Genomic DNA, 27,601 nt, shown 5'->3' on the forward strand with positions numbered 1-27,601 from the left:
ACGTTGGGTCAATGTGACCCTTAAACAAGATGCTTAAAACACGGAATTACTAGATTATTATCGCCCTTCAATAACGCAAAACAGCTGTTATCCTACATTTACTGTGGGATATTTTTATATCGTGTGATGACTTATCCGGGCACCTGTGCTATTTAACCATGATGTTTCATCCCGCGTTTGTATCACCGTACAGATGTTGAACGTGTTTTTTGGGCTATTTCTGATTCTAGACATCGCCCCGACCAATGAAAACTGTAACATTTTTTTTAAAGTACGTTTTACGTAGGCGTAATCCTTGACGTTGAGATCTCTAGTGGTTTCCATGACTTCAGTTTAAGGGATCTTCCTTGGCACGCGTTCACTGAAACTGAAGCTGAATCTGTTGGAGTGAATGAGAGATCGTTGATAACATCGCAGCGAGTGCTTTCAGATCAAGGGGGAATCTCTCGTTCCCAGTACTGCAGCCGGACTATGGTGAAACCGCTCTGCGACTTCCTGATGTTTACAACTCGACTCAGTGTGAAAATCAAGAACCTCCTATTCTGGGCTCTCACTTATAGTTTCTGTGGGCTCTGTGCCTGCCTGGTCTTGCTGAAACTTTTGTGGCACATAATCAGGAAACCAGCAGAAACCTTTCAGTGGATTGTCCGCGAAAACCTGCCCGCCTGCTTAAACGACACGTCCTTGGGAACACACTGTTATGTGCGAATCAAGGTAAGAGCCATGCGCTTGGGCGCAGCTGCCAAATGCAGACGGTTTGGGGTATTAGAAGAATGGCGGGCTGCTTTTTTTAAAAATTATTTTTCTGAATTTATTTTTGTCATTTCTCCCCATCCCCCCGTTTGTTCTTGTATCTCTTCGACCAGCAGGAGGCCTGCATGTGATTTATTAACACCGACTCAGAAGTGGGGGCTGAACTGTTGTAAACGCCGACAAACTGCAGACTTTCAAATCGTGCTTAAGCAAAAATGTGTTTTTTTTTTATTAGTGTTCTGAAATCGGTGGTCCGCTCCAGTCCCCGAATGGTACACTATGCAGTGCAGTCTTTGCGACACGTTAATATTTATCCCAGTTGCAAGACTGGGCTCACGATTGGGCAGCCTTGTTTATCAACAGGGTTTGTCGACAAAGTGCTGAAATTGAGGACAGTTCCTCAATAAACGTGGATTTAGGCACAGCTAAAATCAAACAAGCGGGGGTTTTTATAACGGCGAACTCATTAAATAATGGTTACATGAGAAATATTTTGATATGTATAATTTTCATTCTCCCCTTCCCCCCCCCCCACCCCCATTGTCCATAAATTTATAATATTGATGGCTGTTCACGATTGCATGCAGTTATCTCCGAACCGCATTAATTGAACTTAAAACTGTAGTGTTTTCAGAAAGTAGAGAGATTTTACCTGCCAGGCACGTTCTCCCACTGCAGGTCACCTCTAGCACACTGTATCTTGACTAACACGCTGCTAGAATAATAATTTCAAAAGTGCCTCAAAGCAAGAAAATCTCATGTGGCACACATTATAATACTCCTAGGGGTTTTTTTTGGACCCAAGTAAAAGAATCCTGAAACCTATTTAGTTTATTCCGCTGATAATGTTGGTGGACCCTGCCTAGGAAAATAATCACTGGAGATTTTAATTATAAATATTTGTAGTTGCTTCCGCATGTAAAATATTACGTTTATAATTAGCCAGGCGTGTCAATGACGATTTAAAACCCAATAATACTATGGTAGTTTTCCTGCCTTACATATATTTCAACTGGATTCTTGTGTTTTAACAGTGCCGTGTAAAAGGTGTATCTCTCTGTTACTACCGTATGATTTATGCCTCATCAAAATGAAGTGTTTTTCCAGTATACTGTGCTCTGAAGTTAGATCCATTATGGCCTTAACTATTCTCCCGTCTTGTAAAGATGGGACATGTTTTGGGCTGCAGCAAAGGTGTATTTTGCTATTTGCATATATGAATTTATATCTAAATTAACTAACGTGTTTTAATAATCTGATAGTTATTCCCTCCGTACTTAATAAACGTAACATTTATATTTTCTGAGTTAAGGAAATTGTATATACATTTATTACATCATTTCCTTTACCCCCCCTACTATGTATTTTTTTTAAATTGAAAAGATGCAGTGGTGACTCATGACTGGTAACAAAATAGTTGTAAAATATTTTTGTATTTAACTCTAGGGTATCATGTTAATTGGGACTTACAATATCTAATGCTATATCTAACAGTCAATATAGTACAAATCTATTGATAATTTAAAGGATGCAGCTAGTTCTCTGTGCCATCTAATTTCTTATTGGTTTGAATGTAGAATTAGTAAAATTTGTTGAGAAAACTATAATAAATTAATGGATTTGTGGATCTTGTCAGGCTTTTAAATACATTTTTGTTATTATGATGAACATTTCAGTATATTTTGTTTGAATATGGGACTTACAGCTGATTAAACAGCAACATTTTTTGTGCTGCTTAAAGATACTGGAACGTTCATCGTTTAATGTCATACATGCACAAGATAGGAAAATTGGAGAACAGAGGGGTGGTTGAAAAGTCTGCGATAGATTACTGTTATTCTGTCATAAGCTGCTATATTTCCTACATATTTTGCTCTGTGCATGCTTCTTAAGAAGTAGCTGTCATTTTTTTTAATATCTAAAGGATGCATCCATCTGCCACAGTGTGTTATTGTCTTTGCCTTTATGTCTCCATGAACTGTGCTGTGTCTCTGGTTCAGATCACCCTCCCTCTCCATTGCTTCAGGTGACCTATCCTCTCTGTCCACTTTAAGCCCTACCTCAGCCGTTCCATGCATTGGTGCTGTTGCTCTGTTTCCTCTTTGCCCTACTGTTCCACCAACAAGAACTGCTGTAGAATTTGAGCTACCCTATCAATATCCGTGCTAGTGAAAAATATACTCCACTTTAGAGTGGCACTGACTACGTCTGGATAACCTATCCTTAAGATTGAGAGGTAGCAGCATTAATGATGGAGGGGGATGTAATGTTCCAGTGTGAATTAAATTTTAAGCAGATATGGAACAATCACGGAAGAGTCTTAAGAAGAGGCATGAAGGGTTGGAGACAAGATGTCAAGCAGCTAGGAGAGGGGGGCATTTTTTGAATTGAGGGATCTGGGAGCAGGGAGAATTTCAGAGAGACAAAGTGAGCAAGGAGTGGCTGGGGAGAAATTGCAGGTAAAATTGGTAGGAGGAAGAATAAGGATTTCTGAAGCCTGCAACAGGCACAGATACCAGAAACATAGATAATGATCTCGATGAGAAGAAGAAAGCAGAACCAGAAATGAGAAGCAAGTGGAAGATGAAGGGGAATCTCTGCAATGCACAGAAAGGAGAATCTTGGAGAAACAGAATGGATGGGCGAGGCAGAAAAATAACCTGATGTTGAGGCCCATGTCGTTTTCAAGTTAGCTGAGATTTTTCATGGCTCTTAGTAAAATATTATTATATTAAAGATACTATCCATGCTCTGTAATCTTATAGCTTCTCTCTTTCCACACTGCTTTAGTTGAAAGATTGAGAAAGAAGGTGTGTGTGTGTGGGGGGATAATGTGGGTGTAAGAGATGAAGGGGGTAGAGATGTGGAGGAGGATATTACAATCTGGAACGATTCGGGTCACCTGTTCTTTTCCAGTTACCATGGTGCATAATAGTCATTTTAAGTACAGATTTAACAATGCTTTAATGCTTCCTGTCTTATCAAATCGGATCACTTGTTTTGCTAATTTATTCACTGCTATTACTGTAATCTATTTTAAACCTTTAATTGTAATAAATGACTTTGGTTTGGTAACTAAGAAGAATTACAAATTCTAACCTTGACTCTTAAAACTGCAGTAACGGATGAGATTGTGTAATGTGATAGCTTTTTAATGGTCATTAATTTTAATTTGCCAATGTGTCCAAAAAGTGTAAGTCTGACTTGCTAACAAGGTTTTGATGCCAATGAGCTGTCATATTTAATTAGTAACTAGTGTTGAAGGCTAAAATAATAATGCCTTAATGTTACCAGAAGTGGTGTAATTTATCCTAGATTACTGTATGTTCATGAAAATACTGGTTAACTTAAAAGAAAAATCTATTTTGCACACATGAGAACATGAGAAAACTCAAGGATGAAAAGATGCTAGTCAGCTCATCTGGACTGGTCTGATAAGCTCAAAAAGGGAGGGGGAAGTAATTCATGCAATTTTTAGAAACCTGGGACACGAGGGGTGCCACGGTGGCACTGTGACACTGCATGAGGACAAGAATATGCATTGTAATGCCTCTGTTCAAAAAAAAGAGAAAGGGATCAACTAGGTAACTAATAGGCTAATTTGGTTTAACAGCAAGCTTCTAGAGGCCGTAATACAGAATAAAATTTATGTGTTTATTGAGAACAGCCAGCACAGATTTGTAAAAGGCAAGTCATGTCTGACAAATTTAATAGAGTTCTTTGAGCAAATAATGGAGTGTATTGATAAAAGGAAATGCAGTGGATGCTGTCTATGAAGGTGTTTGATAAGGTGCCATATAGGAGGCTTGTTGATAAAATTAAGGTACATGATATTAAAGGGAATGTAACAGCATAGACAGGAAGTTGGTTAAGGGACAGAAAATAGACTAGTGGCTTCTCGATATTTATTGTCTGAAGGGATGTGTATAATGGTGTTCCTTGGAGTCAGTATTGGTACAGTTGCTCCTCTAAATATATAAATGATCTGGACTTGGGTACCAGGGCACAATATCAAAATTTGCAGATGACACAAAAATAGGGAGCATGGTTAACTGTGAAGAGGACTGTAAGCAACTTCAGGAGGACATAGACATGTCAGTATATTGGGCACATTGATGTCCGATAAAATTTAATATGAAGAAATGCAAGATGAGAGGGATAAACCCGGCAATTACAGGCCATCCTAATATTGGTGGTGGGGAAACTTTGAGAGACAATAATCCGGGACAAAATTAATTGGCACTTGGAAAAGTATGGACTAATAAATGAAAGTCAGCATTGATTTGTTAAAAAAAAAATCGTGTTTGACTAAGCTGATTGAGTGCTTTGATGAGGGTAGTGCAGTTGATGTGTATATGGACTTTCAAAAGGCATTTGATAAAATACCACATAATAGACTTGTTAGCAAAATTAAACCCCAGGGGATTAAAGAGACAGTGGCAGTGTGGATACAAAATTGGCTAGGGGACAGAAAACAGAGAATAATGGTGACTGAAAAATAACCAGACTGGAGAGAAATATACAGTGGTGTGCCCCAGGGGTCAGTATTAAGACCATTGCTCTTTTTGATATATATTAATGACCTGAACTTGGGTATAGAGGGTATAATTTCAAAATTTGCAGATGACACAAAACTCGGAAATGTAGTAAACAATGTGGAGGATAGTAACAGACTTCAGGAGGACATAGACAGACTGGAGAAATGGACAGACACATGGCAGATGAAATTCAATGCAGAGAAGTGTGAAGTGATGCATTTAGGTAGGAAGAATGAAGAAAGGCAATTTAAACTAAATGGTACAATTTTAAAGGGGGTGCAGGAATATAGAAACCTGGGGGTGAACATACACAATCTTTGAAGGTGGCAGGACAACTTGAGAAGGCTGTTAAAGTATATGGGATCCTGGGCTTTATTAATAGAGGCATAGAGTACAAAAGCAAGGAAGTTATGCTAAACCTTTATAGAACACTGGTTAGGCTTCAGCTGGAGTATTGTTTCAAGCTGGGCACCACATTTTAGGAAGGATGTCAAGGCCTTAGAGAGGGTGCAGAAGAAATTTACTAGAATAGTACCAGGGATGAGGGACATCAGTTATGTGGCGAGACTGGAGAAGCTAGGATTGTTCTCCTTAGAACAGAGAAGGTTAAGGGAAGTTTTGATAGAGGTGTTCAAAATCATGAACATTTTTGACAAGAGTAAATAAAGAGAAACTGTTTCCAGTGGCAGAAGGATCAGTAACCAGAGGACACAGATTTTAAGGTGATCGGCAAAAGAGCCAGAGGCAACATGAGGAAACATTTTTTTACGCAGCAAGTTGTAATGATCTGGAATGCACTGCCTGAAAGGGTGGTGGAAGCAGATTCAATAGTAACTTTCAAAAGAGAATTGGATAAATACTTGAAGAAAAAAATTACAGGGCTATGGGGAAAGAACAGGGGAATAGAACTAATTGGATAGCTTTTTCAAAGAGCTGGCACAGGCATGATGGGCCAAATGGCCTCCTGTGCTGTACTTACAATGATGCATTCTGGGAGGAAGAATAAGGAGGAAAAATACATTAAATGGTACAACTGTAAAAGGAGTAGAGGAGCAGAGATACTTAGGGGTGCAGATACGCAAATCTTTGAAAATGGAAGGACGTTGATAAAAGCTGTTTTTAAAATAAACATGGGATCCCAAGCTTTACAGATAATTGCGTAAAGCACAAAAGCAAAGAGGCATTCTGTAGTTAGAATATTGTGTCCAATTTTGGACACCCTGCTTTAGGAAGGATGTCAAAGCCATGGAAAGGGTGCAGAAGAGATCCATTAAAATGATACTAGAGATGAGAGGCTAAAGAAATTGGGGCTCTGTTCATTGGAGCAGAGAAAGTTAAGAGGATACCTGATAGAGGTGTTCAAAATTAAGTGGGGGGGTTGATAAGATTGGTGAGGTGGTAACTGGAGGGTGAAAATTTTAAAATAATCACCAAAAAATAAAGGAAAAGTTCAAATTTTTTTTACATATAGGGTTGTGAGGATATTGAATGCCCTGTTAGAAATATGGGTGGAAGCAGAATCCCAAATAGTTTCTAAAAGGGGTGTGGATAAATGGTTTTTAAAAAATTAAAAGGGGTATATGGAAAGTCCAGGGGAATTAGGACTTTAATGGATAGTTCTTTACAGAGCCAGCATAAGCATGATAGACCTCATTCAATGCTATAAAATTCTATGATTCTATGCTGTACCAAGAAATGTTATTCTTCACTCTGGAGAGTTTTTAATCTCTCTTGTTTTTCTGTATGCAGGTGCCATGTGGTGACTAGATACCTTCTCACAGGAGGGGAAAGAAAAAGTTGGACAGTCATTGCTGGGGCCAGTGACTAGTTAAAGAACAGCATTGCCCTCAAAGAAGTCAATTTTAATTCATTCTCAACTAGATGCCAGCTCTCCCTCAATGTAGATAGGACAGTGTCAGCTAATCTTCTAACATGATTGCAGTAGCTGAATGGTTATGGTACTGGGCTAGCAACATTGGAGGACATGAGTTCAAATCACAGCATAGCTGGTTGTGAAATATAGTGTTCAGTGATTTACTCAAAGCCTTGTCTCATTTTATCCCCACAGATAGGAGATAAAACATAAAGATTACTTATTGCTTTATGTCACAGTTTCATTCTGTCCTGACAACATGATCTTTCAATGCAGATGGCGCATTTGGGTAACGACTGTCTCCAGTGGAGCTATTGGATGCAGCACATGTGTATACAAAAACAATTTAAAAATCTACCATCTGCTCTTTTAAAATGGGTGACACATTGTACTTTTTATTTCCTCTCTGAATTTCCAGGAGTCAGGATTAAGGTTCCACTATGTTGCTGCTGGGGAAAGGGGCAAACCCCTTATGCTGTTGCTGCATGGATTCCCAGAGTTCTGGTAATTTTTTTTTACTTTCTTTCCTGCATCAGGAGTTTGTAAGGTTTGAGATGTAGCTATTCTCTCTGTTCTACTCCTTTTATTATAGTTTCATTGTAGAAATAATGTTATACTGTAATGAACTGAAGCTGGTAAGATTTTGAGCAAGATCTCACCAGTAGTCACCAAGGCAGAAGCACATTAAGAAATTTACTGCTTTGAATAGATTTCACTAATCCATAATTTCCATATTTGCCTCACTTTCCAATAACTCTGTTGTAGCTGCTGCATATATGTTGTGTTTAAACTTGTAAACTGAATTATTGATATCTAGCTTCTAAGTATTTGTTACTTTACATTATGTATAAATATAATCGTATATACTTCACTAATTATTTAATATATGCTTTTGTTACTGATAAATGATAGTTGTGATGTGGGTGAAAGGGTATTAACCTGATTATAGCATTTGGCCTGGAGGTATATGGCATCATGCAATATCTGCCATGTGTTGTTGAGGGAGATGGAGAAATGAAGAGCTGTACTAACCCTTGGTACACCTGAGAGCTCACTGAAGTGCTTCCTGCACTGGATCCAGGTTCTGGGGATAATGCTGCTGGAGCTGACAATCTCAGCAATGTGTCTCCATGCCTGATGGACTTGGTATTTTGGGATCCTCTTGGCATTGGTTGGAAAGAGAACCTTACTCCATCCCTAACTTCCAGCTGGACCTCCCGGGACCACGTCTGCGACGCATTTCTGAACAATTTCTTTGTCTAGCAGTCAAACTGCAAAATCTCGCAGAATGGAATACAACCTCGCTTTAAGAGGTGCATACGCACTTCCTCTGCTGGGAACTGTGCTCTGGAAGTAGATGGGTTTCCCTAGCGGGTCAGCAAATCAGATGGGAAGTCCACTCGTGAGATTATAATGAGGCCCAGGAGTTAAAATATAGCAGGCTTCTTCTCTGGGGCAGCAGAAGCGTTTCGCACTCACCCTGCCACCAACTAGCATGGAGTTAATATCAGGGCCCCAAACTTTGATATAATGGCGTATGTACAAGACTCATGTAATGTGGCAATTCTGTATTACAGTGAGAATGCTCTACATACAGTAGTTGGTAACACAAGGGCATTCTGTATGCACAGTTCAAGAACTTTTGATAGTGTACAGTATTCTGTCCTCACTGAAAAGCCAGCCTTTTGCTGCATTTTTGGTAAGCTTCTGAACTGGGTCCTACTCTGTTGCTAATAATCATCAATGACATTTAAGGCTGACGACACCACCTTTTGCCCTTTTGGTAAGCTTTTCATGTGAAAAGCAAGTGGTGACCCAAATCACTGCAGGCAAATACAGACAAAATTGGATTGTGCATGGATATCATAGAATGATACAGCACAGAAGGAGGCCATTCAGCCCACTGTGCCTGTGCTGGCTCTTTGAAAGAGCTATACAATTATTCCCACTCCCCTGCCCTTTCCCCATAGCCCTGCAATTTTTTCCCCTTCAAATATTTATCTAATTCCCTTTTGAAAGTTATTATTGATTCTACTTTCACCACCCTTTCAGGGAGTGCATTCCAGATCATAACAACTTGTGGCGTAAAATTTTTTTTCCTCATTTCTCCTCTGGTTCTTTTGCCAATTCCCTTAAATGTGTGTCCTCTGGTTACCGACCCTTCTGCCACTGGAAACAGTTTCTCCTTGTTTACTCTATCAAAACCCTTCATGATTTTGAACGCCTCGTTCAAATCGTCCCTTAATCTTCTCTGCTCCAAAGAGAACAACCCCAGTTTCTCTAGTCCCTCCACGTAACTGAAGTCCTTCATCCCTGGTACCATTCTAGTAAATCTCCTGTGCAATCTCTCTAAGGCCTTGACACCCTTCCTAAAGTGTGGTGCCCATAATTGACCACAATACTGCAGCTGGGGCCTAACCAGCATTTTATAAAAATTTAGCACAACTTCCTTGCTTTTGTACTCTTATGCCTCTATTTATAAAGCTAAGGATCCCATATGCCTTTTTAATAGCCTTCTCAACTTGTCCTGCCACCTTCAAAGAGAGTGTTATCTACTACAATGGAAGAGCAAGTCTATCAGTCTATTCAGAAAGATGGACTGTGATGTTGTCCAGCAATGTCTCTTCAGTTGCAAATGTTGATCTCCTTGGACTAGATTTTCTGTCCATTGATTACGATTGGGCAGAAAATCCAACCTGAGCTCAATGGTCAAATCTAATTGATGTGGAGATGCCGGTGATGGACTGGGGTTGACAATTGTAAACAATTTTACAACACCAAGTTATAGTCCAGCAATTTTATTTTAAATTCACAAGCTTTCGGAGGCTTCCTCCTTCCTCAGGTGAACGATGTCGAAATGAAATCCTCGAAATGAAATCGCATTTATAATTCACAGAACAATGCTTGGTGATTACAGACAGTTTTTTCAACTGCCCGTTGCCAAGGCAATCAGTGTGCAGACAGACAGGTGTTACCTGTAAGGTCTCAGAATATACAAATCACCAAAAAAAACAACAAACAAAAAAAAAAGAGATAGAGAGGTAGAAACATAGAAAAGACAGCAACTGACCCGTTATATTAAAAACAGATAACATTTGTTCGCTGGTGGGGTAACGTGTAGCGTGACATGAACCCAAGATCCCGGTTGAGGCCGTCCTCATGGGTGCGGAACTTGGCTATCAATTTCTGCTCGACGATTTTGCGTTGTCGTGTGTCTCGAAGGCCGCCTTGGAGTACGCTTACCCGAAGGTCGGTGGATGAATGACCATGACTGCTGAAGTGTTCCCCGACTGGGAGGGAACCCTCCTGTTTGGCGATTGTTGCGCGGTGTCCGTTCATCCGTTGTCGCAGCGTCTGCATGGTCTCGCCAATGTACCATGCTCTGGGGCATCCTTTCCTGCAACGTATGAGGTAGACAACGTTGGCCGAGTCACAGGAGTATGAACCATGCACCTGGTGGGTGGTGTCCTCTCGTGTGATGGTGGTATCTGTGTCGATGATCTGGCATGTCTTGCAGAGGTTACCGTGGCAGGGTTGTGTGGTGTCGTGGACGCTGTTCTCTTGAAAGCTAGGTAATTTGCTGCGAACGATGGTCTGTTTGAGGTTGGGTGGCTGTTTAAAGGCGAGTAGTGGAGGTGTGGGGATGGCCATAGCGAGGTGTTCGTCGTCATTGATGACATGTTGAAGGCTGCGGAGAACATGGCGTAGTTTCTCCGCTCCGGGGAAGTACTGGACGACAAAGGGTACTCTGTTGGTTGCGTCCCGTGTTAGTCTCCTGAGGAGGTCTATGCGATTTTTTGCTGTGGCCCGTCGGAACTGTCGATCGATGAGTCGAGCGTCATATCCCGTTCTTACGAGGGCGTCTTTCAGCGTCTGTAGGTGTCCATCGCGTTCCTCCTCGTCTGAGCAGACCCTGTGTATTCGCAGGGCCTGTCCATAGGGGATGGCCTCTTTGACGTGGTTAGGGTGGAAGCTGGAAAAGTGGAGCATCGTGAGGTTGTCTGTGGGCTTGCGGTAGAGTGAGGTGCTGAGGTGCCCGTCTTTGATGGAGATTCGTGTGTCCAAGAAATAAACTGATTCTGAGGAGTAGTCCATGGTGAGCTTGATGGTGGGATGGAACTTGATGTTGTCGTGTAGTCTCTTTAGTGATTCCTTGCCGTGGGTCCATAGAAAGAAAATGTCGTCGATGTATCTGGTGTATAGTGTTGGTTGGAGGTCTTGTGCAGTGAAGAAGTCCTGCTCGAACTTGTGCATGAAAATGTTGGCGTATTGGGGTGCGAATTTGGTCCCCATGGCTGTTCCATGTGTTTGGGTAAAGAACTGGTTATCGAAGGTGAAGACATCGTTCACCTGAGGAAGGAGGAAGCCTTCGAAAGCTTGTGAATTTAAAATAAAATTGCTGGACTATAACTTGGTGTTGTAAAATTGTTTACAAATCTAATTGAGGCAAACAAAAGGTTTAGCTGGCTGGAAGAATCTAAATCCTTAGGAAAGCCTAACATTTTGTATCAATGTTGCCAAGTTCAGTATTCTAAAAACCTGCATCTGTCCAGTGATGGAATATTGATGTCTTGTTTGGCAGAGTAGAGAAAACCTACCTCTTGCTCCTGAACTGAATGCAGTGCAAAGCCATACAGTCCAATGGACAAGATGAGAGTGATTTTATCATTATCAGAGTCCATCCTCTATCATTGAGAAGATATGGTCAACCTGTCAGTCCTCTACAAGGCTGCCTGGAGCAGCACTGCAAGAATTGCTTAAGCCTGCGCCCATGTTTTTGCCAGAAACACGACCCGCTTGTAAGTACACCTCAGTGATCTGTATGAGTCCAACTGTTCAGACAGAAAGCTAGAGACAAAGCTTCGTCATCTCTTGTCCAGCCTGTGGAGACATTTTTCAGATAGTGTAATTGCCTGGAACTTTGTCTTTTGTAAGCACAGTTGGCCATCAATTGCTGAGCTAGGGTTTCTGGAGCTTGAATTAGTCTATGGAAAATCTGTTGCTCATTGTGTACCTAAGTAGAATTTCTCCCTGGTCTTTCCAGCAGCCACCAAGAGGGTCAGTCTCATGAGGCAGCTGTCCTCATTACTATGTCTGTCCCCATTTGTACTAAAACAGCCTTAGGTACAAGACTAACACTGAAACATTCTATATTTACAGTGAAAATGTGCTGCATATCAGACTAGAATGCAAGGACATTCTCAATATATTTACAATGGGAATGTCCTACATAGAAGATTGTAATGCAAGGGCATTCTATATTTATCATCAAATGCCCTACATATGAGACTCTAACATACAGACATCTATATTCACAGTAAAAGAAGATGAGGCTAATTCAAGTTATGTTTTCCAGAAATACGTTAGTTCTGTTTCAATGTTCCTAACCCAGCAGTACATTGCCCTTTAGCTACATAGGAACAGGAGTAGGCCATTCAGCCCCTCGAGCCTGTTCCACCATTTAATTAGATCATGGCTGGTCTGTATTTTAACTCCATCTACCCGCCTTGGTTCCATAACCTGTAATAAAAATCTATCAATCTTAGTTTTGAAATTTTCAATTGACCCCCAGCCTCAACAGTTTTTTGGGGGAAGAGAGTTCCAGATTTCCACTACCCTTTGTGTGAAGAAGTGCTTTCTGACATCACCCCTGAATGGCCTGGATCTAATTTTAAAGCTATGTCCCCTTGTTCTAGGTTCTCTCACCAGTGGAAATAATTTTTCTTTAACTACCCTATCAACTCCTTTGATCATCTCAAACAAAGGAGTATTTGTTTTAAAAGTTATAGCATCTGAGTTTTCAGTATTCTCAAAAAAAAAATCAGTTATTATTACCTGAGCTAAAATCCTTATATAATTTGATTTTTTTTTAAAAAAAACTTTCCTGTCCTAGATCTGATTTCAATTTGCTAAATCAGCTGCAGTTTGTCCACAGAAATAAATAGAATAATTAGCAAAAAATGATACATTTTCTGGTGTGCCATTCCTAAGCTTACAAGCATTACAATTTCAACTTAAATTTATAATATTATTGATTACATTCTCTAAAATGGAATCTAGTATTTCACAATGTCTTGTGCAAGAATCATTTGTAATTTTTTTAATAGAATTACTTAATGAAAACGTTCATATTTCCTGCAATATAACCAAACTTTCTAACCCCAATTTAGCTATCAAGCATTGCAATATCATAGTTACATACAAATTAAAACACTGAAACAAGCCATTTGGCCCAACCAGTCCATGTTGGTGTTTATCTTCCAAAAGAGCAGTAATCCTAATCCCATATGCCCACCCTGTCTTTTTATCCCCATTTACCTCAACCACCTATCTAACCTATTCTTAAATGTTGACATGGGCTCTGTTTCAGTCACTGACTCTGGTAGTGCATTCCACAGCCTTACAACCCTCTGTGGTTTATGAAAAAATTATCTTGCTCTCGGTCCTAAATCTCTTACATTTAATCTCATATCTATGTCCTTGTGTTCTAGACCTCTCAACCACTGGAAATAGTCCGACTCTATATATTCTGTCCCATACCTTCATAATTTTAAACACCTTTATTGAATCAATCCTTAATCTTCTCCTTTTCATTTTTTAATTTTTTCTTCATATTTGTATTTCCTTTTACCAGGCAGCATCCTAGTGAATTTGCACTGTACTCTTTCTATTGCCTCAACATCTTTCCTATAGTGTGGAGGCCAAAATTGCACACAGTATTCTAACTGTGGCCTTCCTAAGGTTTTATGTAGATTCACTATTACATCCCGACTTTTATATTCTATGCCTTGGCGTAAAACCCAGTATTTCATTCCTTTTTTTTGGCCTTGTCCACTTGAGGTGCTGCTTTTAATGCCTTGTGAACCTCAACCCTCAAATGTCTCTGCTTTTTCACATCACCTAGCCTTCCCCCATTCAAAGAATGATCATTGTTTTTATTTTATTTACTAAAATGTACCACCTCATGCTTGCGTTGAATTCCACCTACCATTTTTTGTCTGTTCCTGTCTCTTTTCTGCACAATCCTTACCATCATACATGCTGGGTATTCAACATCTATATGTGTGCAGTTAAAGTATTGGAAACTCTGACAATCCTACTTATCTTTCCACAAATTTAAATAAAATCAACACGATGCATTATTTTGCATCCATTATTTAAAGGTTATTAAAGTCATGCGTAGATTCACCATGATGATATCAGGGATCAGAAACAGTAATTTGAGGAGAGATTTGTGATACTGAGACCATTTCTCACCTGAGGAAGGAGAAAGCCTCCGAAAGCTTGTGAATTTAAAATAAAATTGCTGGACTATAACTTGGTGTTGTAAAATTGTTTACAATTGTCAACCCCAGTCCATCACCGGCATCTCCACATCATGGTGTGGAGAGGTTAAGAGGAGATTTAGTAGAGATTTTTCAAACTGTGATGTGTTTTGATAAGATGGGTAGGGTAAATAGAGAAGACTATTTCCTCTGGCTTGAAAGTCAGTGACTAGCATTCATCAATTTGAAATTGTGAGGAGAGAGGTTAGGAGAAGTTTCTTTATACAGAGGGTTGTTGAAGCATGAGATGCTTTTCCACAGGGAGTTGAAGCAGAGATCATTGCCCGTTTTAAGGGAAAATTGGATATTTGAACCAAATGAAGATACAAAACTATGGGGAGAGCGCAGGGCAGTGGGATTCGCCAGCAGACATGATGGGCTAAGTAACTACCATTGCTGTCAACATCTATAGTTCTTCTCTGATTCAGGCTGCTATAAAGTGCCTCTTACAAACAGCCTCTTAGAGGTAGAGAAAGGCAGGGGATCAGCTCAACTGTTCTCAGCCACAGCATTCATGCCAACCTACAAAGTTCGGAAAAGCTAACAAACGACTTCAATAAAAAAAGCTGATGTAACCCCAGAAAAGTTGACCACTCAAAATACAACCCTACAGCTGAAAAACATCTGTGAATAAAAGCCTGTGACCAAGGCCACTGCTTCGAGATGAGTGAATAAGCTAAATTCCTTTTTATTACATTGCTTTTCAAGATTTTTATTAGTATTTTGGGATCACCTTCTGCAATTCAGTTTGTTTTCCTGTGAAAACTGAAATCCACTGGCCTCAAGTATGACATATAAAAAGGAGTAGTTACAATGGGTACGAAGTTGGACATGAACTTGTCATGAGTTAAGCTGCAGCTATATCCAATATTCTGTTAGTTGTATTATTGGGGGGAAAAACTGAAGTACACAAAAGTGCAATTTTTGATGTCAGGATTTAGAAGATTTTGAATAGGAAAATGATCCGATAGTGCAAAATGTACTTCCTAGGGGAGACTGGGAACATACCCGCACCCAACTCAACTGGGAAATTCTGATTTATGATACTTTTTTGTGCTGTAATTTAGCATTTGAAGCCAAAATAGTGTGTGTGTGTGTGTAATATAAGTTTTAAATATTAAAATAAAAATAGTTGTTACAAGCCACAATCATCTCTTGATTTTGGCATCAATCAGAAGGGATTATTCAATGAGTGTAACACAGAAGGCTTCTATGTATGCAGGTGCCATAGCTGAAGGAGATAACAACAGAAATAATGGAAGCACACAGGAGGAGGAGCAAAGCCGCTGGACTTGGGAGGAGTTTGAATTCAGCTGATTTTGAGCCACAAGTTTGGACAGCACAAACAGGAAACGCTGATTATTTGTCTAAAAAAACAGGCAGTACACAGTAGGGAGACCAGGGGTGGTGTAGGGATAGAAAATAAAGGATTTGAGACCTTTTTCAAAAAGGGTATTAAAAGTCATTTGATTTCAAAGAGCGTCACTATTTCTTAAGTACACCTTTTACGATTTTATTCTTTGCTGTAGGTACTCTTGGCGTTATCAGCTTCAAGAATTTAAGAGCGAATTCCGAGTCGTTGCAGTTGATTTACGAGGATATGGAGAATCGGATGCACCTATTGGTCGAGAAAATTACCAGCTGGATTGTTTGATCACAGATGTAAAGGACATTGTGGAGTCCCTAGGTATGTTAGTTGGAAGGACGTCAGGTTGGCTTTCAATGGTGTATTTTATTCTGTGGTTGCACCAGTAGAGGATTTAGAGTGTTGCTTCCATTATTTCTCTTTCTAATTTCAATATTTTTTTTCTCTGTTAATCTCCCAACAGAATACTGTGCTGGTGTTGTAACCAATGGTTACCATTTTACATTGTAACACTTTGGCTTTGTGACTAACTTTTTAAGTGTGTAGGAAACTGAAGAGCAGTGGGCTGATCTGAAAATCTGAGAATTCTGTGATGTTCAAATTGTTCGAATTAAATCCCAGAAGCTTTAGCCATAGTCTAATTTTCTGCTGTAAATAGATAAACTGTTTAATTTTCAAATTTATAGGCTTTCAATAAGGTCTCACACAGGAGGTTGGTGGGGAAATATACTGGCATGGATTGAGAATTGGTTAACGGACAGAAAACAGAGAGTAGGAATAAACCGGTCTTTATCAGGTAGGCAGACTGTGACTAGTGGGGTACGGCAGGGATTGGTGCTTGGGCCCCAGCTATTCACAATATATATCAATGAGGGGACCAAATGTAATATTTCCAAGTTTGCTGATGACACAAAACTAGGTGGGAATGTGAGTTGTGAGGAGGATGCAAAGAAGCTTCAAGGGGATATAGACAGGCTAAGTGAGTGGACAAGAACATGGCAGGTGGAATATAATGTGGAAAAATGTGAAGTTATCCATTTTGGTAGGGAAAACGGAAATGCAGAGTATATTTTAAATGGTGAGAAATTGGGAAATGTTGATGTTCAAAGGGACCTGGGTGTCCTTGTACCTGAGTCACTGAAAGCTAACATGCAGGTGCAGCAAGCAATTAGGAAGGCCTTTATTCCAAGAGGATTTGAGTACAGGAGTAAAGATGCCTTACTGCAATTATATAGGGCCTTGGTGAGACCGCACCTGGAATATTGTGTGCAATTTTGGTTTTCCTTCCTAAGAAAGGATATACTTGCCATAGAGGGAGTTCAACAAAGGTTCACCAGACTGATTCCTAGGATGACGGGATTGTCGTATGAGGAGAGATTGAGTAGACTAGGCTTGTATTCTCTAGAGTTTAGAAGAATGAGCGGTGATCTCATTGAAATATACAAAATTCTTACAGGGCTTGACAGGATAGATGGAAGGAGGATGTTTCCCCTGGCTGGGGAGTCTAGAACCAGGGGTCACAGTCTCAGAATAATGGGTAGGCCATTTAGGACTGAGATGAGGAATTCTTCACTCAGAGGGTGGTGATTCTTTGGAATTCTCTACCCCAGAGGGCTGTTGGGGCTCAGTCATTGAGTACATTCAAAACAGAGATCGATAGATTTCTAGATATTAAAGGCATCAAGGGATATGGGGATAGTGCAGGAAAATGGCGTTGAGGTAGAAGATCAGCCATTATCTTGTTGAATGGTGGAGCAGGCTCGAGGATGGCCGCCTACTGCTCCTATTTCTTATGTTCCGACTATGTTTATAATAACAGGCAGATTTCCACTGATATTTTAGGCAGCATTTATTTTTCTTCCACACATTTAGAAATATATTTTGCCGTTTGCATGAATTAAGGGCTAATTTCCTAAGGTTCACTAATTTTAGCTAACCCACAACAGCACCATCCACTTTGCAATGTGTACTGTATGAGCACCATTTTATGGTTCATATTTTCAAGCAATCCTAATTTAGTGGCAAGAATGAAATAAACCCACCAATCACAACACACCTATAAGAATACTGCTTCCACCACTTTTCAACCACCAGCTAGGGAATGCTCAACTCTTGCCAGAACAAAGACGACGAAAAGTGTCCATCACAGACTGGGACATCAAGATTCTAATTGGCAGTGTTATGAAAAGATGTGTTGAACATTTCAGTCCAAAGGATGGCCCACATATTGACACTGGACCAAGAGAGCAAGGCAGCAAATTGCTGACCAGATTAATTTGGGATCAGCCCTCCAAGGACCTGGGATGAGGTTGGCAAGAAGTTCGGTGACTTTTTTTTAAAAAAGAGCATGAGTAAGACAAAAATATAATGTCTTTATGAGGACGTGAGGGACATATATGGGTTATTGTTTTCAGTGCCCTTTGAATGAAATAAATGCAATACTTACACAGTCAAATAACTGATATAATGCTGCTGACACCGTTGTCCAAAGTAGACGTGAAGAACATAGGGGAGATTTCTTTTGGTGTGCTTTGTTAAATATGTGAAGAAAATAAATGCAGTACTCTGTCAAATGAGTGGATGTAATGCCACTTGACTCTTCAGTCTTAAGTCACAGTGCTGATATGTTTAAAGGCCAAACGTATACACGTAGGGTAACTGATGGTGGACCATTCCATGAAAAGCGTTTGACCGAACAGTGGGCATTGCATGGTGTATTTTGTCAGGATGGAAGTTCTGAAACATACACTCCTCTAACCTCCTATTGTGTGAACCACTTGGTATGTACCACATTAATCAAATATTCTATACTGTGTACCATATATTTAATATGTTCAGGCACACTGATTATGCAAAAGCACTTTGTAATGAAATGAAAGCACAATGCCAAACTGGTGTATTCTAATAATATCCTTTCTTTGCAGAAATTGGGCAACCCATTGGTCATCAGGCCATGGTAGCAGAAGAGCAATCACCACAACATAAACCATTGTTACCCACATTTGCATCAATCAGAAGCTCCGATACAGATACTTTTCATCTATATCTAGTGATGAGGGTCAGGGAACACAGGTTGAAGTACAGATAATTGAAAGTTTAGGAGTGGGGTCAACTGAGAGGGCAACAGATAGAGGGCAGAAATCTAACACACTATGTATTTTCTAAGTTGCCTCAGGATACAGATGTTGATGGACCTGATTTCTAACAGAGAATATCAGAATACAGTACATCCATAATCCATGCTACTGCAAAGCTGAAAGAACTTGGCTCCATATACATAGTAGTGAAAACGTTAGAAGAACACCTAATATGGCTGCTTCGGGATCCCAAATCCAAGAAGCAATGAAGGCTTGCTTCAACAATGCTTATAGACATCCATCAGGGAGAAATTCGAAAGCTTCATAGCTTTTCTATACTGAGACAAATCATTGGACCTTGTAATGAGATGGCTTCTAGCAGTGGCATGTGTGAAGTAACACAGGAGCAATTAAGTGATAGTGATATCAACTGTACCACCATGTAGCCCTGCTTAAGTAACGGAACAGGGTACTCCTGGCACAGTTACAGATAGATCAAAATTAGTTGCAGATGCAGGTAGTGATTCTTTCAAATCACAGGCAGCTCCCCAGTTGGCTCAGCAATTAAATACCACTGGTAGTTCCTCAGTTGGGGAGCACTTAAGAGTAGGTCACAAGCAACATGTAGAAGTACACAGATCAAAAGGAGTAGGTAAAATACTTTGAAAAGTACCTTGAAGACTTGCACCGATGCAATCAATGAATACATTTATGTCACTTATAGTAAATTGGTGAAACTTGGAGATGATATTAAAATAGGAGGACAGTCAATTCTGAGGGAGCTTGGGAAATAGTGAGTTAGACAAAATAGGTAAGTGGTAGAAAAATAATGGATGAAATTTAATAAGGAAGAAAAAATGTGCAACGCACGTATTCCATGAATGGCCCCCCCAAGACCCATCCCGAGTTTCTCTCCCCGAGATATTGTCCCTCCTTTCCTCACTCAACCTCTGCACTGAGCAACTCGTCGTCTTGTTTCATTTTAATGTTTAATTGCAAGTAAATATAGCCTGAGGTCAGAGTTTAATTGCTGTTTGGGGAGAGAAGTTTGCAGATTGGAAGGTGCTTGTAAATAATCTGGCTCCAGGTCAGAAAAAAACAGAGTGCAATAGCTGCTGCTTAAAAAAAAATACTTTTGATACTTTGAAATATGATGTTTGAAATGTGCCAATGGAGGACAGTTATCCTCCAAGCATTGACATATACTATATAGATAGATAAGTGCCAGCTTTGCTGAGGTTTTGAAATCGTGTGCTTCCTTTTTATCACTAAGTCACAGGTGTGACGTGTGATTTAATAACTCAATTTTAGTTTCTGTCCCATCTAATACTGTAATGGTAAGATGGTAGGGTTGGTATTTTGGAAGGATGAGATTAGATGGACTGACAGGCCGCCTTCATCCCAACCAATCATGCTATCTTTTGAAGTGTCTAGTTGTTTGTTTATTTCCATCCAAAAATCTGTTTTAAAATTAACGTTGTTTGATACTTTGTATGTGTGCAATAGACCACAATATGTTCCAGGGAATATAGATTTTCTGCACAGGTTTTGTTGTGCCTAGGCTGCATGACTTTTCTCTAGCTCCCTCCATGAGATAATAATTGGCTTAATTGTTGCTTTCAATTCCCAAGCTTTAATCTATTACCACTGTATTAAATTCATGATGAAAAATGCAGTGTGCCAGTAATATTAACAAAATTATCCTTAGCACCAAAATTAGGATTTTCTACTCACCATTAAGCAGGTGTTAATACGGTTGCATTTCCAAAAATACCATCCATTGTGTTTATTTTTGCAAATAAATGCCATTATAAAGGTTCGATATTATTCTGAGTTTAAATATCTTTATGAACTTCACAATTAAATGTAATGAAAATGGAGGAGATTGCTGCTGCTTTTGAAAAATATGAATTTTGAAATCCTTATCCCTAAAGCACGTTTAACAATATTTCCAAAAAATTGATCAATTTAAAAATAATGAAGCCTGTTTGATTTATATTGTATTCTTGCTTCTCTCTGTCAAAAGCTATCTATCTGTTGATATATTTTTCTAATTTTAAATTTAGTCTCAAGATTATTTGCACAAGGATAAGATTAGTGTTCCCAGGATTCTAAAATATCAATACAAGTATTGGCTGTGGTAACCGGCTTGTTATGGAAAGCCATGTTCTGGTTTTACTTGTCCTGTTCTCGGGACCAAGACATGATGACACTTCTACAGCACAGCTTTCTACAACCACAAAGCCCGACTGGATGGAAAATAAAACCTTCAGCCAAGTACAATATGTGATTTGGGGTTTAGAATGAGATGTAGAAATGGTGGGATATTTTAGAACCAAACAATTATGCATTATACAGTTTTCTATTGAGTTAATTTTGATTTTTCTGATCAACATTGTATTTATTTTCTCATTTCAGTGTATTGAGGTGTTGGTTTTCACTTTTTGTGCAGGCTACAAGAAGTGTGTTCTGATTGGCCATGACTGGGGTGGACTGATCGCCTGGTGTTTTGCTATCTATTATCCTGAGATGGTAAATAAGATTGTCATTTTGAACTGTCCACATCCTACTGCTTTTTGTGGTAAGTTCCATTTTGAGCCACTTGATTCCTTTTACCTAATGATGAGTGATTGATGTCCAGGAACCCTTGATGGGCTAGTAAGTTTATCCAATGTGTAGCTGAGCCTTACAGTCCAAGTGGGTCCTAAGTTTGATCTGCCTATGCTGATCTGGTAGGGGCGCTACAATTGGTCTCGGCACCTGTTGGTTAGAGATAAGTGATGTATGATGGAAGTGAGGACAAGACCAGACTCATTTTTGATGTCCCTTGCAATTTAATAGTCTGCTGACACTATCAAGGTTCTCACATGATTAGCAGCAATTTATGCAAAGCACTAGAGGTTCACAAATGCCAATGGAACAATACCCCAACAAAGAATCACTACCCTCACATTAGGAGGGAGGGGGGAAAACTGGTGAGAAAAAGAAAAAAGTGTGTGTGTGTATCTTTGAGCGGTTTACCCAACAGTGATTTAAAGGGAGCGCTGGAGGCTACTCAAACCAAAAAGGCCAAAGTATTTTTTTTAATGTTGCAGGCCCAGGAGAACTCCTCCTAGGTCCACAAACACAAAAATCCAGGCCACTGTTATTGCGTTTGTGCACTCGGCCATCTCCATGTCAGACCTGGCCGATGTCCCACCTCCCCAACCAGCAAGCTGCAGCAGGGTGCCCATTCGTTGCCTGAAGCTCGCCGATGGCATTTAAATGAAACCCCAGCTGAATTTGGCGCAAGCCTCAGGCCAGCAAGGGTCGGCACACGGCGTTGTTACTCCGCCCATTCTGCAGTCGCTTTGGTTGCAAGCCCAAATTCTCAGGCATGCTCCTTCGGAACCCACAAAGAGAGCTTAAGCCCTGGGTAGCCCTCCCCCTGCCTCAACTGCAATCCCCTTTGGATCCACCCTCACCACTTAGCATAGTGCCAGGGAGTGCTCCCTCAGGTCCCCAATAGCAACCTCCTACTGTGTGAAATTCCACTCCAGTCCATCGTCCACTTAGCGGTTCCCGCCGGGCTCGGGCAGGAGTCCTTCCTGGAATAAGCTAATGAGGCCTAGGAGGTAAAATGGCCCGAGCCTCATGCTGGCACTGTCATGGGCGCTTCTCGCTTGCCTATGCTGCACTAACGCCCCATGTTATAATTGGGGCTAATATCTCTGGTTCAAACAATGTCTGGTTTAGGCCTGCATGCCATCTTTGATGCTGACACATTGGGTTCATCGAACCTGGAAGCAGTGTTTCGTATTTTCTCTTCCGCGTTTTATGTTCTGTACTGCTGACTAACAAGCAACTACCTCAGCTGTGTCAATATTGGACGAACTTTCACTTCAGTGTGCTGGAATTCCATCAGCATGTTTTCAACAAGGCCATGGCCTCAAACAGCAAAGCAAAAGTGCTGAGGCCATTTTCTCCCTGTAATCAAAAATAAAGGTTGATTTTCTAAAGAAAAATCACCATTTATCCCACAACTTCACTCCTCTGTGGGGCACCATAGTCTAATAGCTGTAGCAGGTTCACCACTTTAAAAACTATTTACTTGAGCTGCCAACAACCAGATGATGCATTAGTACAGTTTCCATCCTCCACGGCTCGCCTGAAAAGAAGAAACTGTGTCATATAAAATGAGGGACAGCGTGGCTCCAGGTTTTTGCATCAGGCAAAATGCAATTCGTCACATTTTTACCGCGACAAAAATAGAATAAAATCTTGCTCTTTGTTTCTTATCAGTAGAGGTTTCCTTTCCTGAACCATTTTACTTGACTCTTGCTACAAAAAAAAATTAGATAAATTCAAATCTGTTTTTAACAGTTGTGGGCAAATATAATAACACCATGGCAACATGCTTACAATATATTTATTTCAGTAATATCTGAAAAATATTTTTATTAATGTCAAACAGAATCTGGTTTATCTGCTTATTTTGAGATTAACCAGAGGAATAACTGAATTCAAGACCTATTGTGAATCATCCATTGCAGGATAGAAAACTCTCAAAATGAAGCAACCCCATAGCGAGAAAAGTATTTGCTTTGCTCCTCTTTATACTGTATGGATGGGGAATTAATCTGCACCTAATTAAATCTTTCTTTTAATGAAAAGTCCCAGTTAAGAGATGCATGTTACCTAGCCTGTAACGTAAGAGCTACGAAGATGTAAAATGAGAATGAATAACATTAGGGGGGTTGATTTCCTCTCAAACGCTCACTGATTTCCTGCCAGTGCTGTTTTAATGCACCTATTTATTTTAAATGGGTTAACAATTCTGTTAAAACAGCACAGTTAGGAATGTAATGCAAATCTATTAACCAGTGCACAGGTTAACCAGGAAATTAATACCCTAGATAATGGCACAACATAGGTTTCTCCTGATTAGTTTAGTTAAAACTAAATGAACAGTGAATTAATTATTAATGCTTCGAAGTCAAAATTGGATTATTGATTGGTTCAATAATGAAGAGAAACAGTAGCTATCAATGGTGATAGTTCTAACTGGGCACCTTTTAATTAGTGGAGTCCTCCAGGGATCATTTGTGGAATGTCTGCTGTTCATAATATTTATTAACGACTTCAGTGAAGGTGTTGTAAGCAGAATGCCTAGTTTTGTGCTGACACAAAGTTGCATGTGAAAGCAAGTTTTTAAACCATGAAATAAATTGAAGAGCTGGTTATACAAAATTGGGAACTTCATTATAAGCTTTAAAAAATATCAAGCTAAATGCAGCCTAGGGCAGTGATTCCTGATTCAGCATGGAGTAGAGGGATGCACACATGCTGCAAAGGCAGGAAAGAGACGTAGTAGTCTGACCAGGTGTCTCAAACAGATTCAGATGACACGAGACAGATTAACTGAGTGCCACTTTTTTTATTCCTACCTTCTGCCCTCTTTATCTCAGATCATTCCATGTAAAGAAAGAACTTGCATTTATACAGCACCTTTCATGACCTCAAGACATCCCAAAGTGCTTCACCAGCAATGAAGTATTTTTGAAGTATAGTCACTGATGTAATTATAGGGAACTGTGGCAACCAAACTACACACAGCATGGTCCCACAAACAGTAATGAGATAAATGACCAGATAATCTGATGTTGGTCAAATGATGAATGCTATTTACATGTAATAGATTGTTATAAGACAAAAATTACAACGTCCACATGATCAGACAACTTTATTTCATGAAAAGCTGTCAGGACACTACATATTAAATTTTAATTGCAATAAAATTTAAAGGAGAACTGTATTTTTCCAAAGGGAGACGCCTCTAGATGTTGTCCATGACTCTTATTTGTTTCTTGTTTGTTTTTAAAACAATAACTCAGAGAAAGCCAAGTAGACATTTTGTGTAGAATCTAATTTTTAGTAATCAATGTCACTGATCTCATGAATTGGAACAGAGATGTGGGCAGCACTCCCAATTCACAAGTGCAGATCTTGTCATGCCACTGAAGATAAGATTGTACGTAAAATGTCTACATTCAAGCTGTCTCTATCCATCACACAGACTCATAGAAATTTATGGCACAGAATGAGGCTATTTGGCCCATTGTGTCTGTGCCAGCAGAGAAAGAGCTATCCTGCCTTATCCCTTTTTCCAGTGCTTGGTCCGTAATCATGTAGGTTACGGCACTTCAAGTGCACGTCCAAGTACTTTTTAAATTCAATGAGGGTTTCTGCCTCTACCACCCTTTCAGGCAGTGAGTTCCAGACCCCCACCACCCACTGGGTGAAAAAATTTTTCCTCAACTCCCCTCTAATCCTTCTACCAATTACTTTAAATCTATGCCCCATGGTTATCGACCTCTCCGCTAAGGTCCTTCTTATCCACTCTATCTAGGCCCCTCATAATTTTATACACCTCAATTAAATCTCCCCTCAGCCTCCTCTGTTCCAAAGAGAACAACCCCAGCCTATCCAATCTTTCCTCATAGCTAAGATTCTCCAGTCCTGGCAACATTCTCGTAAATCTCCTCTGTACCCTCTCTAGTGCAAGCACATCTTTCCTGTAATGTGGTAACCAGAACTGTACGCAGTACTCTAGCTGTGGCCATAAAATGCAGGAACAAGGGACAACTTACAGGCACAGTAAATACAGACATTGCCTTTGTAATATCTTGGACCACATAACAATTCAGATAATTACAATTCCACCTCAGTATAAACCAGTAAGTCAAAACCTTGATAGAAATGGCAGAACTTCAAACTGGGAGAGCTCATCTGTTTGTGTAAAGTTTAATAGACTTGCAGAATACAAAAGAGAAAATTATACATTTTGTTAAAATACCAGTGTGATGAAATTGATTCACTTTTAGTGCACAAGTGCTTAATGCGTTGTTACGAAGTTCCTTTGTTTGCTACTTTAACGTAGAAGTTATCCCTTTTTAGAGAAGTTAACATCTCCATTAAAATAGCAGAACAAGGAATTGCATATAAATGCGTTGAGTGTTCATGTGATAATATTACATGTCGCAACTTCCCATCATAGATTTGTATATGGAAAAATAAATGCTCCTATATAATTCTGCATGCACGAAGAATATAATGATTAGGATCGTTATGTTAATGATAAATGGGGTCATCAGAAAATTGTTGGTACAATCTTATTGAGGGTATGGTAGCATAGCGGTTATGTTACTGGACTAATAATCCGGAGTCATGACTTCAAATCCTGCCACGGCAGCTGGAGAATTTAAATTCAATCAATTAAATAAAAACCTGGAATTAAAAAAAAACTAGGATCAGTCATGGTGGCCATGAAACTACCGCATTGTCGTAAAAACCCATCTGGTTCACTAATGTCCTTTAGGGAAGGAAACCTGCCGTCCTTACTCGGTCCAGCCTATATGTGACTCTAGACCCACTGCAATGTGATTGATTCTTAATCGCCCTCTGAAATGGCCGAGCAAGCCACTCAGTTGTAAAATCTCGCTTAAAAAAAGTCATCCTAAGACTAAAACCGGACGGACCACCCGGCATCAAACCAGTAGGCACCGGACATGACAAAGGCAAACCAAGCCCAGTCGACCCTGCAAAGTCCTCACTAACATCTGGGGACTTGTGCGAAAATTCGGAGAGCTGTCCTACAGACGAGTCAAGCAACCGCCTGACATAGCCATACTCACGGAATCAGATCTTTCAGCCAACATCCCAGACACTTCCATCACCATCCCTGGGTATGTCCTGTCCCACCAGCAGAACAGACCAACCAGAGGTGGCGGTACAGTGATATACAGTCAGGAGGGAGTGGCCCTGGGAGTCCTCAACATTGACTCCGGATCCCATGAAATCTCATGTCATCAGGTCAAACATGGGCAAGGAAACCTCCTGCTGATAACCACCTACCGTCCTCCCTCAGCTGATGAATCAGTCCTCCTCCTTGTTGAACACCACTTGGAGGAAGCACTGAGGGTAGCAAGGGCACAGAATGCACTCTAGGTGGGGGACTTCAATGTCCATCACCAAGAGTGGCTCGGTAGCACCACTACTGACCGAGCTGGCCGAGTCCTGAAGGATACAGCTGCCAGACTGGGCCTGCGGCAGGTGGTGAGCGAACCAACACGAGGGAAAAACCTACTTGACCTCGTCCTCCCCAATTTACCTGTCGCAGATGCATCTGTTCATGATAGTATTGGTAGGAGTGACCACCGCACAGTCCTCGTGAAGATGAACTCCCATCTTCGCACTGAGGACACCATCCAACGTGTTGTGTGGCACTACCACCGTGCTAAATGGGATGGACTCAGAACAGATCTAGCAGCTCAAAACTGGGCATCCATGAGGTGCTGTGGACCATCAGCAGCAGCAGAATTGTATTCCAGCACAATCTGTAACCTCATGGCCCGGCATATTCCTCACTCTACCATTACCAACAAGCCTGGGGATCCACCCTGGTTCAATGAGGAGTGTAGAAGAGCATACCAGGAGCAGCACCAGGCATGCCTAAAAATGAGGCGCCAACCTGGTGAAGCTACAACTCAGGACTACATGCATGCTAAACAGCGGAAGCAACATGCTATAGACAGAGCTAAGCGATTCCACAATCAGCAGATCAGATCAAAGCTCTGCAGTCCTGCCACATCCAGTCGTGAATGGTGGTGGACAATTAAACAACTAACGGG

At 40.3% G+C, this 27,601-nt stretch overlaps 1 protein-coding gene across 1 annotated transcript in view; it reads left to right on the forward strand.

The window, feature by feature from the left end:
• The first annotated feature begins 305 nt into the window (after window positions 1-305).
• ephx4 (epoxide hydrolase 4) overlaps window positions 306-27,601 on the forward strand; it is a 47,776-nt gene continuing 20,480 nt past the window's right edge. The window contains exons 1-4 of the mRNA XM_067989656.1: window positions 306-714; window positions 7,583-7,668; window positions 16,019-16,176; window positions 21,385-21,513. Of these exons, the coding sequence (XP_067845757.1) occupies window positions 472-714; window positions 7,583-7,668; window positions 16,019-16,176; window positions 21,385-21,513 (616 nt within the window). The 5' untranslated portion in view covers window positions 306-471. The remainder of the gene's footprint in view (window positions 715-7,582; window positions 7,669-16,018; window positions 16,177-21,384; window positions 21,514-27,601) is intronic.

This window comes from Heptranchias perlo, chromosome 9 (assembly GCF_035084215.1).
Source record: "Heptranchias perlo isolate sHepPer1 chromosome 9, sHepPer1.hap1, whole genome shotgun sequence".
Taxonomy (NCBI): domain Eukaryota; kingdom Metazoa; phylum Chordata; class Chondrichthyes; order Hexanchiformes; family Hexanchidae; genus Heptranchias; species Heptranchias perlo.